Source organism: Epinephelus moara, chromosome 22 (assembly GCF_006386435.1).
Source record: "Epinephelus moara isolate mb chromosome 22, YSFRI_EMoa_1.0, whole genome shotgun sequence".
NCBI lineage: Eukaryota > Metazoa > Chordata > Actinopteri > Perciformes > Serranidae > Epinephelus > Epinephelus moara.
In genome coordinates this window covers 344,128-362,934 of record NC_065527.1, presented here as the reverse complement: position 1 = coordinate 362,934, position 18,807 = coordinate 344,128, and the positions used below count along the sequence as shown (strand labels likewise).

General features: G+C 42.6%; 1 protein-coding gene across 1 annotated transcript in view; it reads right to left on the bottom strand.

Moving 5' to 3' along the window:
• Positions 1–4,862: 4,862 nt before the first annotated feature.
• LOC126384399 (zinc finger protein 37-like) overlaps positions 4,863–18,807 on the bottom strand; it is a 16,338-nt gene continuing 2,393 nt past the window's right edge. The window contains exons 3-5 of the mRNA XM_050035454.1: positions 14,294–14,603; positions 13,884–14,166; positions 4,863–9,307 (exon numbers count right to left, since the gene is read on the bottom strand). Coding sequence (XP_049891411.1) covers positions 8,169–9,307; positions 13,884–14,166; positions 14,294–14,603 — 1,732 coding nt within the window. The 3' untranslated portion in view covers positions 4,863–8,168. The remainder of the gene's footprint in view (positions 9,308–13,883; positions 14,167–14,293; positions 14,604–18,807) is intronic.

Genomic DNA, 18,807 nt, shown 5'->3' with positions numbered 1-18,807 from the left:
CTTTCATATAGACACTCCTCCAGGGAGACATCCAAACAGGCTCTAATCACCTTCTCCTTACACAACAGCCTCTGAATACACTGGGCCTCAACCTCCACCACTTCATTCACTAAAGGACACGCCATGTTTCTACTTCCTGCTACACGCTCAGCCTCAGGCTGACATGAAGCAAACCTGTGACTCGCACAGTGCATGCCGGTTAGTTTTGTGTCCGACTTGTATTACAAAAGTGGATGGTGATAAAGCCGCGAGAGCGAGGTGGCTGCAGTTGCTCTCCACCGACTGCACCGTCTGGCTCTCACCTGATCTAACAGCTGATTGGTTCAGATGTCGACTTAACAATATGACGTTTTAGATAAACTACTCATTTTTGTTGAATTTTAGAGATTAAGATTGTATTTGTCTGACCTGAAGGTTTATTGTGTGAACAGAAACATGTGTGACTGATGGTGAAGTTTAGTCGTCACAGACTGAACACATTCATCATAAACTACACAGAGTCTACTGTGTATTAACACTGGGCTGTTTAATTATTGAAGTATTAGCAACACAGACTGGTGGACACTGGGATGTGAGGGTTCTTAAACTAACATGGAGGACAGCTACGTGTTCACTTCCTGGTTCTTCTTCTTCTTCTTCTTCTTGATTTCCGGCAGTGTAGACGCTGAACTGCGTATTACTGCCCTCCACTGGTCGTTATTTCTAATCTACTTCAGATTCTTCTATATAGTCCAGTTTCATGCAGAAACTGCAAAACTGCCCTGGAAGTCAATTGATGGTTCTCACAGTGGCCAAACAAAGAAGAAATAGAGAAAACTTGAACTTCTAATTCTGCCATTTGGGAAAATAGTCTCTGCCTTTCAGCGTTGTATTGACCGCATTCTAAGAACACATGTTTAACTGTTTCAGGCCTCCCACAGAGACATAGACCTGTGTCGTGCTTTCCTATAATAAAAAGAGACTGGTTTAAACCACAATGACCCAACCTCAACCTACACAGTTTAACAGAGTCCCTTCGGGATGGAGAACTACAATGACATTTCCTATTGACTAGAGGTTGTATAGAAAAGTAATGCCTCCCCTTACTTTCTTTCTCCCAGCCCACCTGCCACTCCTTTATTATGCCCTCTTTAATTATCCCTCTCAGTTCCACTCTTCCTAGGGGGAGTTGTACTACAGCTTGCTTATTCAAGCTTTCTTTGGCTAAGCTGTCCACTTGTTCATTTCCCTGAATCCCAGCGTGCCCAGGAACCCAGCAAAATGAGATGTCACTGCCTACCCTTACTTTAATTATTACTTTCAGGATTTCATTTACAATATCAGATCGAGCTTGAGATTTCCCCCCCCTTAACGCCTCCAGGGCAGCAGCAGAATCAGAGCAGATAACAACTCCTCTGGCCTTTGTCTCCTCTACCCACCGTAAAGCCCAAAGGATTGCCATTAGTTCAGATGTAAACACAGAGCTTTCATCAGAAATTCTAATACTAAATTTCAAGTCAAGTTGCTCTACATAGACCCCAAACCCAGCTCTCCTACTATCTGGATCCCTAGATCCATCTGTATAAATTATCAACTTGCTCTCCCTGATTGAATTAAGATACATTTGAACACTTGTAGTCATCTCTCTCTTATCTTTCTTCTGAAGAAAACTCAGCTCGATGTCTAATTCATCCATTACCCACGGGGGAATGGGAGACCAGTTTATGTGCTCCACTATGCCCCTATGCTCCATGTTTAGTTTTGTAGCCCACTGATTCACATTAACAATAAAGGGGTTAAATTTCCTGCTTCCTTCCAACTCTTGTAGAAGACGCCTAGCTGGGAAAGTTTGACCACTCCCAGAAATTTTTACCCAGTACTGTAATCCTAACTTAAGGCGCCTTAGCCATAAGGGCATTTCTCCCATTTCAACAAGCAAAGCAGGGATTGAGGAGGTTCTAAAAGCTCCACAGCAGAGCCTCAAGGCCTTTGCCTGAATTACTTCCAGCCTGGCTAACACTGTTTTTGAAGCCGCACCATAAATAAAACACCCATAATCAAAAGCTGATCTAATCATGGCCTGATAAATAAGCTGCATCATCTCCCTGTCAGCTCCCCACTCACACCCAGCCAGGCTTCTTAAGATGTTGATAATCTTTTCACACTTTCCCACTATTTTACTAATGTGTACAGCCCAAGTCATACGCTCCTCAAACCAGACACCCAAAAACTTAAAAACCTTCACTTTTCCTAATGGAGAACCATATATTTTCAACTCAGTAATAGGTAGTTTCCTTTTAAATCCAAATATCATATATTTTGATTTTGGTGCTGAAATCTTAAAACCCCATGTCATTCCCGGAGAAATAACACTTCCCTGTGGAGTGCCGTTCTCTATTAACACTGTCTTAGAGCTGACACCACCCACCCGAACTTGAATAGTTCTTTCCCTTAAAAAATCCCTGATCCAATTAAACATTCGACCTCTAACTCCCAGATCATAAATTTTAATCAATAATCCATCCTTCCACAGAGAATCATATGCTTTCTCAATATCTAAGAATACACCCAGCACCACTTCTTTATTATTAAATGCCCTTTTAATATCACTTCCTGGTTGAAAACAGCTCGTCACTATGACAACCACAGACGACTGAAAGTCGCCAGTTAACATGGTCACGAGTAAATCCGAAACACCGGCTAACGTTAGCTTAGCAACATTAGCAGAGAGGAAACAAACCTCTTCTTCTTCTTCTTCTTCTTCTTCGCGGATTTAAAGCCTCGTCCGTGACGTCAGGCAGCAGCTTCCGGTGTGGGTCCATCTCTGCTCCGGTTACTGAACTAAACTCTGACGGTTTGTTTTTCTGCCGTTATTTAGATCCAGCTAACGGTTCACTCTGCTAACACTGCTAATCACGGCGGTCAGACCACCGGAAATGACTACTATCACTTCCGGGAACAGATTTCAAAATAAGACTATGGAGGTGTTTCTTACGGAGACCGGTTTCTCAAAGTCAAGGAAGGATTACACAACATTATTTACAAAGCACATGTAACACAGTGAGCATCATATTAATAAGAATGATTGAAGTACTTTTACTGTGACAGGACAGAACAGGTCTGGAGGCTGCACAGTGTAAAATATATTTCACTCACAGCTCTAATTACTTTTGGTGTTTGAGAGAACTGGACTGAATGAATGTGTTTGATCTTTATCAAAAGCAACAAAGCAAGGTTTTCTATTTGTGAACTTACATCTATGAATATGACAATATAATAATACAATGAATCCTGTGTGTGTTTATTATTTTTGTAGAGACCAAACTCTACATTCTTCCAGATAATAATTGGTTCCAATATGAAGTCACATGTGGTAATGTGCTAATATCTGTTTGAAACAGAGCCCTTATGGAACTGTTGTCATCACGAGAGTCAGCAGAAACACAAACTTTGCCTGTGACAGTGTCTGCTGGAGATAACAAGGGCATCTGTTAAACATCAGTCCTTGGTTGAGATTTAAACAGCAGACAGATTCCAGAGGGAATTGCACCAAAGACCTTTGCATCATCTGCAGGTGTCACAGGGAGATTATATTCTGACATAAAGAAAACATCCCTGTTGAATAACTGATTTGCCAATACAGTATTACTGTGAAACCAATATTCCAAACAAAAGAGATGTGTTTGAATGAGACGTCCTTGTTATTCCATATAAAGTAGTTCTGAGGTGAAAAATGATGTTTGTAGACGAGAGACCATGATGAGAAAGCCTGGCGATGAAAGGCAGAGATTTTAACAGGGATTTCAAGGAAGGACCCTCAAACCAACGTCAAGGATCCTTCTGAGTTTCCTTCTTTCAGAGAAACCTGAAGGATGCATGTGTGGATCCTCCACAGCTATAAAATCCCCACAATGCTTTGCACAGAACACGATTTGCAATATGTCGTTTATTTGGATTAATGTCTCCACCTGAGTTTATCAGACAGAAACCTCATTGACACTTTCCGAGGGCGCGTGTTAAAGAAAGAGATTTCAGCCATCTCCTGCCCTCTGGTGCGTTCTCACAGGTTTGAAATAGCTTTAGTTTCATTAAAGGAAAGAGACCATGACAACGATTCAGTGACACATTTAGAGGCAGCTGCAGAGCCAGGAGCAACACTGCATGTACGTTAGCAGAATATTTATGATTCTGAATTACTTTTGATTTTAAACAACTTTCTGTTTGCAGCAGAGAAAACATCCAATATTACATGAATCTCTGTCAGTGAGGAGACAAAGGGGTTAAAGTTCACACATCCACAAAGAGAGAGAGACACACACACAGACACACAGTCAATGAGTTTGTGTTGTTTTGTGTGGAAAATAAAAAGAAGTGTATGATGCAACCTGTGTTGCCGTGTTGCCACAAGAGGGTTTAAATGCAGTGGATTGATCTTTAAAATGAATTGGATTAAAGGATTTGTGCAAGGAAAGGAGAAATGATGGTTTATTATGCCAATAAAATGGCAATGAGTAAAAAAGTGTTTCTTTTCTTTTAAAAAGGCAATTTTTCAACTTTTTGTCTTCTAAGAATTTTTTTTTAATTTTCAAATATTTTAATGCCCAGTTTAAAACATTTATTAGAAAAATAATCAAATGTAATCAGTTACTTTAATAAAGTAGTTAAAATAGTTACATTACTTTTGACATATTTAACCTGAGGAAAGTGACTTTGTGTCCATTTCAAGAAAAACCAAAGCTGAATGTAGAAAACATAAAATGGCGGATGGTCCGACTATACCAATTCAGTATCTGACCAAATGTCTCCCCTTCTGTTCCTGAGATATGACCTTAAAACATGATGATGTCACAGTCAAGCTGACCTTTGACCTTCATTATTTTATCATTTTATCCTGTTAGACATTTGTGTCAAGTTTTGTCAGAATTAGTGAATGAATTCTTCAGTTATAGACAAAAACATGTTTTGTGAGGTCACATTGACCTTTGACCTTTGACCACTAAACTCAAACCTGTTCAGTCAAAAGGGACGTTTGCACCAAATTTAAAGAAATTCCCTCAAGCTGTTCCAAAGATGTTGTTCACATAAATGAGATGGATGCAAGGTCATAGCCACCTTGATATTTTATCCATGACCACCAAAAATCATCAGTTCATCCCAAGTCCAAGTGGACATTTATGCCAAATTTGAAGTAATTCCCTTGAGGCATTTTTAAGATATCACATTCACTAGAATGAGACAGACAAGGTCACAGTGACTTTGACCTTAGACTTATGACCAACAAAAACAAATCGGTTAATCCTGAGTCCAAGTGGACGTTTGTGCCAAATTTGATAAAAAAAATTAGAAATTAAATGAAAAATCCTTGAGCTGGTTTGAGGAAACTCCCTCAAGGCTGTCTTAATATATTGTGTTCATGAGAATGAGAAAATGCAAGGTCAAAGTGACCTTTGATTTTTAAACACCAAATTCTTATCAGCTTTTTTTTTTTTAGTCCAAGTCCAAGTGGATGTTTGTGCCAAATTAAAAGAAATTGCTTTGAGGCGTTCTTGAGATATTGCATTCATGAGAATGACCCAGACACAAGGTCACAGTGACCTCTGACCATCAAATTCTAATCCGTTTATCCTCTAGTCCAAGTGGACATTTGTGCCAAAGTGACCTTTGACCTCAAACCACCAACTCAACTCAACTCAAAGAACAACAGCTGTTAGCAGTTAGCGGCTAACTCAGAGACAATGTGACACTTTCTACGTTACGAGATTTCTGGCTCAGAGTGTGAGTAAACTTATTTTAGAGATACATTTGATCAAATTCCAAAGTTTTAGAACAAATAAAAGACGCTAGGTTAAAACTTTAGATTCACAAATATCAGCATGAAATTTCACTTGTTGATTACTGACATGAAGAAAATCTATTTTTTGCATTACAAGAAAAATATTGCATTGTGAAATAACGTAAAAAAGTTTATTATTGTAAATGTTTACTACAGTCAAAGAGGAATAAAGGCCCCAGGATCGACCCCTGAGGGACGCCACACAACATGTCGAAACGAAAACAAAATGAAAGAACTGATTATGGACTTTAGGAGGCATGGAGCAGAGCCCGCCCCCCTTCACATCAACGGGGTCAGGGTGGGGAGGGTCTCCACCTTCAAATCCCTGGGGGTACAGATCTCAGAGGATCTCACCTGGTCAGCCAACACCACAGGCCTAGTGAAGAAGGCCCAGCAGCGGATGCACTTCCTGAGACTGCTGCGCAGGAATGGCCTCAACCAACAGCTGCTGATCGCCTTCTACCGCTCTACCATCGAGAGTGTATTGGCGCAATGCATCACGCTATGGTACTGTGGTTGTTCTGCAGCAGAAAAAAAAGCTCTGCAGAGGGTGATTAAGATGGCGGAGAAAACCGTTGGCTGCACTCTGCCCACCCTGGAGGACATCTCTACCTCCCGCTGCCTCCGCAGAGCCAACAAGATTTTAAAGGACTGCACACACCCTGGCCACAGACTGTTTACCATTCTGCACTCTGGCAGGAGGTACAGAAGCCTAAAATCTCAGACTAACAGGCTCAAAAACAGTTTCTACCCCTGGGCCATCAGGCTCATCAACCAGGGCAAAAGAAATGAGCTTAAGTGCATATTATGCTCGTTTTTGGGGTGCAATAATGACAATTTTATTGAGGGCATCGCTGCTTTTAAACGTATATTCCTTAATTTATTCTAAATTGAATGTCTGTGTGGATGTTCCTGTTGTTGTTTCTTTTTGTCTTTTTTTTTTACCTAAGCACTGAAATAGGTGTAGCACTTTCAATTTCGTTGCAAATTCTTTTTGCAGTGACAATAAAGGCATTCTGATTCTGATTCTGATGTCACAACAGGAACCCTTCAGACCTGGTACCTAGACCTTTGGTCTGTTAAGTGATGACAGGCATCCAATGGCCGCCACAATTCCTGCCAGTGCACGCAGCTGTGTGCTCCGAGCAGATGATTCTGTCGAATTGAGGGAAGAGGTTGTCCACCTCAGGGACGTTACCATGGTAACTAGTCCAGTTTTTAGGGCTCAAAATTAGACGCCCTCGATCGCCACCCAGACCTGGAGGGCCTCTGACCCCTGAATATCAGCCCGATGAGAACGTGAATTTTTTTGGGTCGGATTTTCTTTCAGTTTTTTTTTTTTTAAAGATATATTTTGGGGCATTTTAGCCTTTAATGGGCAGGGCAGTCAAGCGTGAGAGAGGGAGTGACATGCAGCAAAGGGCCACGGGCTGGATTCGAACCCGGGTCACTGAAGCAACAGCCTTGTACATGGGGCGCCTGCTCTATCCACTAAGCCGCTGACGCCCCGGGGGTCGGATTTTCAACAGCGCCTAATTGTAGAGACAAATACACACGTACTGCAGCGTCTGACACGATGATGAAACAGTGTTTGATCGTATGGAATAAAATTAAAGATTTTTGTTTTTGGGCTGAAGTTTATAAAAGTTGCTTAAAAGTTTATAAAAATTTATAAAATGGGTGAAATGATTGTTTCAAACTGACGGAATAATTTCCGCAGCCTGTGATGAACACATGATGGTGGACGCAGCCTGTGATGAACACATGAAGGTGGACGCAGCCTGTGATGAACACATGAAGGTGGACTCAGCCTGTGATGAACACATGAAGGTGGACAGCTTCACTCACATTATCACATTTATGAGTTTGTTCTTAAAAAAAATATTTTTGGTGTTGTTGAAAAATGTTAAACTTTATAGAAGTCATAAAAAAAACTAAATATTTTACCAAAATCTGAGAAAAGACTGAAAGACAGACACACATACACACACACACACACACACACACACACACACACACACACACACACACACACACACACCTGTTACAGACACACACTTGCCTAAAACCAGAATGACCGTCCTCTACTGACCAATCAGACTGCAGGGTTTCTAGCTCCGCCCCAACAGAGGGGGGGCCAAACATGGGGACAACGTAGCGCTCGGTGGAAACGAGGCTTTAGATACAACCTGCTTTGTTTCATCAGTGCTCACGTATCACTGAGGAACCTCACACGCCACAGGAAGTTAACTTGGCAAGTAACATTTTATCATTAACTGTATCAGAAACATGATGAAACTTAAAGCTGATATAATCTGATCCAAAATGGCTGCACGTGACAGGCAGCCTCTGTTTCTCATATAAAAGTGTTTGTTTCTGTCTGTTGAGTCGAGCCGCCGTCTGGAGGCTCCACCCCTCCGTCATCCTCAGTCTGAGTCCAACGAAGCCGCACCGACCGCCGACCGCCACATTTGTGTCTTTTGAGCCGATGACACGATGCAAACCTTTTGTCGCAGATGGTGCAGCCGAACGGTTTCTCTCCAGTGTGATGAGCCATGTGGAGCTTCAGATTGATCTTCTGCATGAACCCTTTGTGACACACTGAGCAGCTGTACGGTTTCTCTCCCGTGTGATACGTCATGTGGTTCGTCAGGTTGACCTTCTGGATGAAACCTTTACCGCACACGGAGCAGCTGAAGGGTTTCTCTCCCGTGTGAGTGATCATGTGTTTCTTCAGGTTCCCATTCTCGCTGAAAGCTTTGCCGCAGACGGAGCAGCTGAACGGTTTCTCTCCCGTGTGCGTGATCATGTGTCTGTTGAGGTGTGTTTTCTGGGAGAATCTTTGGTCACAGACGGAGCAGCTGAATCTTTTCTCTCCCGTGTGGATCCTCATGTGCGTGTGCAGATATCCGCTCTGCGAGAACGACTTCTGACACACCGAGCAGCTGAAACGTTTCTCTCCCGTGTGACACCTCATGTGTCGGTTCACTGATGTCTTGATGCCAAATCTTTTCCCACACTCGGAGCAACTGAACGGTTTCTCACAGACACTGCGTCTCGAGTCGCTGATGGGGACGTCGCCAGTTTTCCGGGAGTTTAAACCCAACTGAGGTTCTTTGGTCTCATCCAGGTCGTCAAGACTGACTTCAATCTCAGCAACTAAAGAGTCTCTGGTCTCCCTGTCATCAGTATCTGGGTCAGGTTCAGGAGAGTCTTCAGGCACTGGTCCTGGTCCTGGTCCTCCACAGTGGTGTCCCTCAGACTGGGGTTTCTCTTCATCATCTTCACTCTTCACAGGGACAGGAGTGAATGTGAACTTGGTGCTATCAGCCTCCTCCAGCCCTTGAAGCTGCTCTCCCTCCTGACTGCTCCACAGTTCCTCCTCTTCCTCTTTAATGTGTGGGGGCTCTGGGTCCTCCTGGTCCACACTGGAGCTCCACTCCTGCTGCTCAGGGGGAACCTCTTCTTTAACCACCAACAGCTGCTGCTGGACGTCTGCAGCAAACAGGAAACAGGAAACAGAGACAAACTGTCATTTGATGCCAGGTGAGCAACCTGACACACTGCAGGATATAGTGCATTCATTCATATTTTTTTACTTTTTATTTTCTTCCAGCATTTCAATAATTTTTTTATACATTTCATCAATATCATTTGGACATTTTAACATTTCGTCTTTTAGACTTTTTATTAAAGCTGCAGTAGTAGTAGTCCGTTTTTGGGTTTAGCCGTGTAGGCAGTGGTAGCCAGTGCTGGAATAGCTATTTTACCTGGTGCACTGTTCGCCATTGCCGGTTGCTCTCCCCTTCTGCCGGCAGCACGGGAACGCGCATATGTAGTAGAACAGCCAATAGGAACGCAGTGGTCTGAGCTGACCTTTGATTGGTTGATGCACATCGGTACGATACTGATACTGTGTTCCATCTAAAACACAGTGTTTGGAGGGAGACAGAGCCAGTGATGATGTTTCATCAGCAGCCTGGGACAACAAGGTATCTGCACATCCAGTAAATCTGATAAAGGAAATGAGACCTCTTTCCAAAACACTCCCAGTACATATGTAAAAATGTACCCATGAGACCAAGGGAGCATAGATGACAAATTGGAGAGGATACAAGTTTCATGAGATAACGTTTTCTAGGAGTGAGGTACAGGCTATGTTTAAAATTAAAATGAATAAATCTGTGATCAGGATTTCTGGATGTATGATGCAAGTTGTCCAAGACAGCAAACCAATCCACATTACCAAGGTCTCTTTCCCACACCTGATGAATAGCAAGTGGGCCACAAGAAGAGTTCAATAACAAAGTATAAAGACACCAAACCACTTGATTGGACACCAACATCTAAAATGACATGGAGCTTGTGGGTGCATAAAGGATGGCCCCAGGGTACACCATAGGCACGCATAGAAGATCTGAGTTGCAGGTACAGGAAAAATGGAGAACCAGGTAAGTCAAAAGAAATTTGCAGATTGTTGAATGCTCTGAGGCCCTCCTTATTACAGATGTTAGACAAAGTATGGATTCCTCTGTTGCTCGACTGGGGAAATGTAAAGGGGACACCTCCAGTAAGGAGGGCAACATTATGAACGATAGGACTATGAGTATGCCACTTTAGTTCAGAGTGAGTTGATAAAAGGAAAGACGTTATGGGGCCCAGTTTAAGTTTTGAACATTTACGAGGGATTGAATCGATGAGAAGAGGTCAAATTCTCATCAGTAGCCCTCCATGAAGCTACTACACTGGGGTCAAACCAGAGTGATAATGGGCGCAACCCATATGACCAAAAATACATCTCAAAATCAGGGACAGCCAGTCCTCGTTCTTTCCCGCCACGCTGTAGCCCTGGGGGAGTGAGAGAGGGAAGCGTATTTGAACAGAAATTAACCCTTATTTTTATAATTGAGATACGTGCTTGGGTGGAAACTGGGAGAAGAGACCGTTCTTTTCATATCAGCTTCAACTCTGCTTAAGATGCTCTGAAAATCATTATTTATAGTGGTGTACAGGGAGGAAAAGATGTCCACTCCCAGGTATTTAAAGGACTTCACCACTGGAATGTTGGATGGTATGGTGGAAGGGGCAAGGACTGAGTTGAGCGGAAGTAATGATGACTTAGACCAGTTAATTACAAAGCCTGATAAAGCACTAAATTCTTCAAAAGTGTCCAAAACTGGGGGGATGGAGGTAAGGACATTATCTAAAAATAGTAAAATACCATCGACAAATAATGATAATTGATGTGATATTTTACAAAAGGTAATGGGAGAGATAGAAGGGTGCGGTCTTATTCTTTGCGCCAAAGGCTCAAGAGAAAGGGCAAATAATAAGGGCGAGAGAACACAGCCCTGCCCGGAACCCCTTGAAATGCTAAAAGAAGATGAGAAAATGTTTTCTGTAATAATCATGGCTGAGGGGTTAGCATAAAGGACTTTAACCATATTTATGAAGTTAGGGCCCAAGCCATATCTGTCCAAAGTCAATCATAAATAATCCCATTCCAGGCGATCATAACATGAATTGTCCAAGACAATCCCAAAACACAAGATATGACAATATACATCATGTGACGAGAGAAAAATGTCTATCGTTTCATATTTTGCTCTATCGTTTATATCGTTGTGACGCAAATTACACTTTTTACTGCAATATTTTTCGTCATTGGGACGTTTTATTGATCTGATTCACCAGCTTTCTCGGTACCAGCGCTCCCTCTCTTCACTCACTCTCCAGCTTGCTCGACGACAACTTTTTATTCATTGGATTAAAATGTGCTATATCGGGATAGGTATTGTTATCGGGATATGAGATTTTGGTCATATCGCCCAGCCCTAGCTGGGTAGAGAAGAAAGGTTTGAAAACCTTGCTTCTTCGCAGATTCAATGGCAGCAGAAAAACATCCGCGACGGTTGACAGTGAAGGGGATGTAATCTGCGGTGAAGTGAATGTCCCTCCCGCCGACCCGAAGAGGAGTGCATCTTGCTGCTTTGAGGATTTTATCACGGGCGTAAAGCGCAGGAGTTTGCAGATGAGAGTGCGAGAGCCATTGGAGTTATTGCTGGGGAGGGAGATGCGATGTGCCCCCATGATTTCAATCGGCTGCTCACCCAAACTGGGGAACCATTTTGGAAGATTAGAAGAAATGTACTGGACAGCATTCGTGCCTTCGGCTCCCTCTGGAAGTCCCAGGATACGTTATGTTGTCCTGCTGGCTGCGATCTTCTAGGTTGGCTAACTTAGCTTCAATACTCTGCAAGTTCTCTTTATTCAATGTTGTGTTCTAGAGATCATCCTGAGTCAGCACAGAGTTTCTGTCTGTCCTTAGTGCAGTTGGCCAGGTCGGTCTTTATGTCGTCTAACTTTCCGTTCAGGCTCGTGAACTGCGACTCAATGAAAGGGTGTTGCTTATCCATAGTGGTGGCTAGCATTGTGGTTACCTTATTACTCCCAGCTTTCATATGGAGCGTCCTTGTCACTGTTGTGGTGAACGTCCGAGGGTTTAGACGATCTGGTGCTCGGCATTTTAGGAGTTGAATCCAGGATGTATGCCAGGCAATAATGATGGCAAAAAGTTGTCTGTAGATAGTTTAATAAGTAGAGAGAGGGGAAAAGGGCTGGAGCAAAAAGTTGTCAGGCAGCCATCTTCCCTATACGTCACATGGTTATCTCATTATCTTTTGGACATTTATAATATTATTTTCTCATCATTTCATGTAAAATATTTTGGACATTTTATCAACATTTTTTAGGACATTTTTAAATGTTTTTTTTTTATTTATTTTATTTTATTTTTTTTAAACATTTGACAAAGTTTTTTCCTCAACATTTTAATAATATCTTGTGGACATTTAATTAACATATATGTCTGACTTTAAAAATATATTTTTCAGACATTTTATTACTATTTTTTGGACATTTTTATAATATTTACTAACATTTAAAAAAAATTCTTCTGACATTTCATCAACATTTTTAAGCCATTTTATCATACATTTTACTTTTACTGACATTTAAATAATATTTTTCTGACATTTAATTAATATTTTGTCTAAGTTAAAAAATTTTTGCCACCAGATGAGGAGCTCATTTGAATCTGTTCCCTATTTGTCCAAAGTGAGAGCTGTGTGTCTGCATACTCAGCATTAAGTCAAACACATCCTCAGTGGGTGTCGGCCTCCGCCAGGGTTGTGGCTTGTCACTGATTCCATTTGTGATATTCATGGACAGGATCTCAAGGCGCAGGAAGGGGTCCAGTTTGGGAACCTCAGAACTGTAGCTCTGCTTCTTGCAGATGATGTGGTTCTATTGGCTTCATCATACTGTGACCTCCAGCATGACCTGGGGCGGTTTGAGTGTGAAGTGGTTGGGATGAGAGGATCCTGATCAGATGTTGAACCACCTCAACATGAAGGAGCAGCGGCTCTACTCCGAGCTCCCTCCAGATGTCTGACTCCTCCCCCTATCTCTAAGGCTGAGCCCAGACACCCTACAGAGGAAACTCATTTCAGACGCTTGTATCTGTGACCTCATTCTTTCAGTCACTACCCAGAGCTCATGACCATAGGTGAGGGTTGGGACGGAGATGGACCAGGAAATCGAACTAGTAACCAGTGAACCTGAGAGTTGTGCTGTTTGGGGCTAACAGCACCTGGTAAGGCCTCCCAAGGCAAAGGGGTCTCAGGGGAGGGGCCAGACCAAATGCGGTTCAAGAAGACCTTGATGACACGGCATATTTGGACTTCGAGCACGTCTCCTGGTATGGGGACACCTCCCCCAGCCCAGCAAGCGTCTGGGGGCGGGGCCTTGGGCAATGGGGCCTGGTCGGGCTCAGCCCGAATAAATACCACGGAGCCGTCACCCTGTGGGCCCACCACTCGCAGGGACAGGAATCACAGGTCCAGTGCATTGTGTGCTGGAGGGCAGGCAGGGGTGGGGCCCTGGGTGTGCTGATCCCAGGCGTCGCTTTGGGGGCTGCTTCATAGAAATTTTGTATTGGGTGTTACTGAGCCTTTTTTTTTTTTACACCCGAACATGACCTCCACATCAGATGTAAATTTTTGCAACTCACCTGAACCGGCCTCATCTTTGCCCTGTAGCCGCTGAATGGCCTTCGCTCTCCGCTCCATCCAGAACTCCTTGATGGCGTCGACACAGTACGAGTCCTGGATCTTGAAGAAGGTGACCGGGTTGACGACTCCCATGTTCATGAAGCGGAACAGCAGGGCGACTTTGGCGTAGCTGTTACCGCTCAACAGGATGTTCATCCCGAGCAACAAGTCACCAGCCAACATCCCAAACTTGAAGGTTGGCTGTGAGGTCCAACTCCAGACCACGTGACCCCGAGGACAAACCTGGAGACGGACAGACAAACTGAAAGCATCGCTGCAGGCGGAAAATGTTGCTAACTCGCGGTAAAGCTTGTTAGACATAAAACCAATCACAGTGGACAGAGACAAGTCATGAGGACATGAGACATACCCATTCCACAACAAAGGCAGTACACCTCTGTTGGATAGAGCACTCGAATGGAGGTAGGCTTTGGCACAACTGTCCTGTCGATACTGTGTGGGGACAGTGTTTGACTGGAAGGTGAACCAGTGTCGCCAGCTGACGTATATTCTCTTCATAAAGGATGGACGCACGGGAACCAATGATGTCTTCTTCAATCAGGACCTCCAGGATCTCTTCAGCTGGAGGTCCAAGGTTCTCAGGGAAGTAATGGGTTGTCTCATCGGCCGCGGTGACAGACACGTCGTTCATCAGCCTCGTGTCCATGGCGGCTCCAAAACTGTGGGAACAGACAACATGAGTGAGACGTTACCTTGAATAAGGCCGACAAGGTCACTGTGACCTTTGCCCACCAAAATCTAATCAGTTCAATGTTGAGTCCAAGACGACGTTTGTGCCAAATTTGAAAAAAATAAATAAATAAATAAAAAATCCCTTTAGCCAATCTTGAGATATCTCTTTCACAAGAATAAGACAGACAAGGTCATAGTGACCTTGACCTTTGACCTATAACCCACAAAATCTTATCAGTTCATTATTGAGTAAAATGAATGTTTGTGCCAAATATGAAAAAGTTCCCTTGAGGCGTTCTTGAGATATTGTATTCAACAAAAAGGGTAAGCCCATATATTGTGTTTTATAAGATGTTTGTTTTATGGCTTTTAATTATTTTTAACACTGTGAGTTAAAAGTGATGTATGTCATTGTAAAGTGCTGAGTCACTGTTAGTTAAAGTGTAAGAAATAATGTGTATTAATATTTATCTCATGTGTTCGTTGGCCAAAATTGCCCCTCAGTTACAATCAGTGAATCCCTTTTCACATGCGATCAATCAGTTGATGGGTGGGTATAAAAGCAGCGATCACAGCGTGTAAAGACGCACAATGACTTATTTGGCACTGTTAGAGGATGTGGTAGATGGGAGACTCTGGAGGGAGCGGATCTTCAGGGACCAGCAAGACCTACTGGCCAATGATGATGAATGGCTTATGAGCCGGTTCAGACTGCTGCGTGCGGTGCTGCTGGATCTCTGCGCTGCGTCGGACCTGGCGTTACAAAGAAGCACCCACAGGAACTAAGCTGTGCACTCAGATCTGCCCGACTGAGGCATCAACAGCAGCAGCATTCACTCAATTTGTCCAACTGTTCACATCATTGTTCCACAGACTAAAGTTCATCAGGTTATCTAACTTTCTCTGTGTGTCTCTGGAATGTTGATGCATGGCACACTACCTGATTCTCTGTTGTCTGTTACTGGTGCCAGTAGTTAAAGATAAAATAGGGAAGGTGTCTTGTCAAAAGTGCTTGAGAGAATCCTGCTAGATAGGCTACAGCAACATATAACCACCACTGATGAGCAGTTCGGATTTAAAAATAAACATGGCACTGACATGTGTATCTATGCTTTGAAAGAGGCTGTCAGTAGAAGACAAAACTCTACCATGTTTTTGTGCTTCCTACATGCCTCTAAGGCCTTTGATCGCATTCATCATGGGAAGCTGTTTGCAAAATTACGAGAGAGAGGGGTCCGTCCTTATTTATTGTGGGTTTTATATTTCTGGTACTCACATCAAACAATGCAGGTAAGATGGGGTAACACTACATCTGAACCCTTTTCAGTGACAAATGGGGTTTGACAGGGTGGAATTCTGTCACCTATGTTGTTTAGTTTGTATATGGATGAGCTCTCTAAAAGGCTTAAAGAGTGTAGCACTGGCTGCATGGTGGGAGAAAAGATGATTAATCACCTACTGTACGCTGATGATGTGGTCATCATGTCTGCAGCAACTTCTTAGGAGTCTGCTCAGACTACGGAAAGCAGTTTGATATCAAATTTAACTCTGAAAAGAGTGTAGTTATGATTATAAAGACTGAGGCAAACATGAAGAGAACATTCCCCTCTTTCCTCTTGGCAGAGAATCCACTGACTCTTGTGGACAAGGTGAACTATCTTGGTCACATCATCAGGGATGACCTGTGATGATGATGATGATGATGATGATATACAGTGACAGTACTGTAAGTTGTATGCACAAGCAAATATGTTGGCACGTAAATTTTATATGTCTTCAGATAATGTCAAAATTGCTTTGTTTAAAGCCTACTGTACTCCACTGTATACTGCCCACTTGTGGTGCAGTTACAGTAAGGCTAAATTTAACAAACTTCGGGTGGCATATAATGATGCACTGCGAATCCTGTTGAAGCTCCCTAGCTCGACGAGTGCCAGTCAGCTGCTTGTACACAGCAATGTTCCCACATTGGATGCTCTTCTTCGGAATTTGATGTTTACTTTTATGGCATTGCTGAAGCACTCTACAAATGAAACTGTTATGGCTCTAGTCATGCCTAAAAAGAGCAGTACCTGTTATTTCTCTAGTTTTTGGAGGCACTGGAGTGTGTTTGTTTGTGGTTCTAATGTTTTTTTGTGTGTGTGTGTGTTTTATCCTGGTGTCTGATTGTAGTTACTGTTTCTTGTAGTTGTGTGTTCTTTATTCATATTTATCTGTTTTTGCCAGTGAGCTCTTCATATATAAAACGTGAGAGGTCATATCTGTCTTTATTTTACACAAAGATATCTGCAGTCTGCAGTTTTTGTGCGTACACATGGGTCAGAGCTTCTGTGGTAGAGCCGCATTTTCCCATTAAGTTTGATTTTTAGAAATCTCAAAGTTTGCAGAGAAAGTGACATATGCCGCCTTCTGTGTGTACGCCACATTTATTGAGGCCCAAAATCACAGTGACCTTGTCATTCACGACAATAAGACAGACAAGGTCACAGTGATTTTGACCTTTGACCTAAAAAAGGCATTCGATTTTGGTGGTCAAAGGTTTCAGTGACCTCATCTGTCTCATTCTTTTGAACGTAGTATCGCCTCAAGGATATTTTTTCGTATTCGGCACAAACATCTAAACGATGAATTAGAACTGACACTTTGGTGGCTACTGGTCAAAGGTCATGTTCACTGTGACCTGGTCTGTCTCATTCTCATGAATGAGATACTTAAAAAAGCCTTGATAGGATTTTTTTCAAATTTGTCACTAATCTTCACATGGACACAGCGATGAACTGATTAGAATCTGCATGTCAGGCATCAAAGGTCAAGGTTGCTGTGACCTTGCATCTATCTCATTCTTATTAATGTGATATGTTAAAAACAGCTTGAGGCTATTTCTTCAAGTTTGGCCAGATGTTTCTTGGATGCTACAGTGAATTGATTAGGACGGGTGGAGCTGTGCCCTCCCCCTCTGACTCTGACTGTGACAACTTCCTGTTGTCCTCTGCTGGTCAGGTGAAGTCGATCAGACCTGGTGTCAGCCCCAGTCCCACCCGCACCGTGACTCCCTGAGCTCTTGTTACTCTGCCAGAGCTCCTAGAAATCACGTCACATATCAAATCAAATCAAACTTTATTTATATAGTGTTTTTCATACATTAAAAATGCAACACAAAGTGCTTCACAAAATAAAAACAATGAAAAACCCGCCCCTCCCACGTATAACATGCGCACACACACACACACACACACACACACACGCACACAGAGTCAGTATAGTAACATGGCAGGGCACTGAGGCACCAGGTGTGGAAAAACCACCTATGGGGAGCTCATCCACACCGAGAGGTGTCACAGCCTTCGGCCACAGGGAGCGCCGCCACAGAGACCACCCCAACCCAGATAGACCGGGGTGGACTCCACATATGATGCAGAGCCTCCCAGTCCTCCGGGCCCGAGGGATCTCAAGGACAACGTCCTCACGGGCAGACCGGACACACCTCCCAGTAGGGTTGGGAATCTCTCTGTGATAGACGATTCAATACGTATCTAGATACACAGGTTACGATACGATTCAAAAACGATATATTTTTAATACAGAATGATTCGATACGATTCGATACAGTGTAGGAACAATACGATTCGATTCAATTCGATACGATTCTATGGTTAACGTTTGTTGATGTAGACATTAATCATACATTATAAAATAAAGAAGCCAATTCTATAAAAGTGACATTCTTACAGTATTTTCAAATTTGTAAAAGACCACATCCCCAAGCATTGTTGCTGTATGGCACTGGCAAAAATACAATAAAAAGACAAACAACAACAAAATCACATGTCAAATGTATTTATTTTTAGACATGGACCAAAAAGACTTGCTGAATGAACATCATTTTGTTGGATGGGATCAATATAAAAATGAGAAGAAGTTTTAAACTTTAAGTGAAGTGAACTTTAAGTAAAATTTAAGGGTTTTAAACCTACTTGTGTTGTTTTTATGGTATTGTCTGTGTTTTCGTATGTATCTTATATGGACTTGAGTCTGGAATAAAGTTTATTATAACGCTGTACAATATAAACATAAAGCAGAATAAAATAATAACATGCAATGTAGGGGCAGAATCTGACATCTCCTGTTATTAGTTGATATCATGGACTGTGATGACTAGCAGCTTATCACTGACAGCATGTCAGACTATTT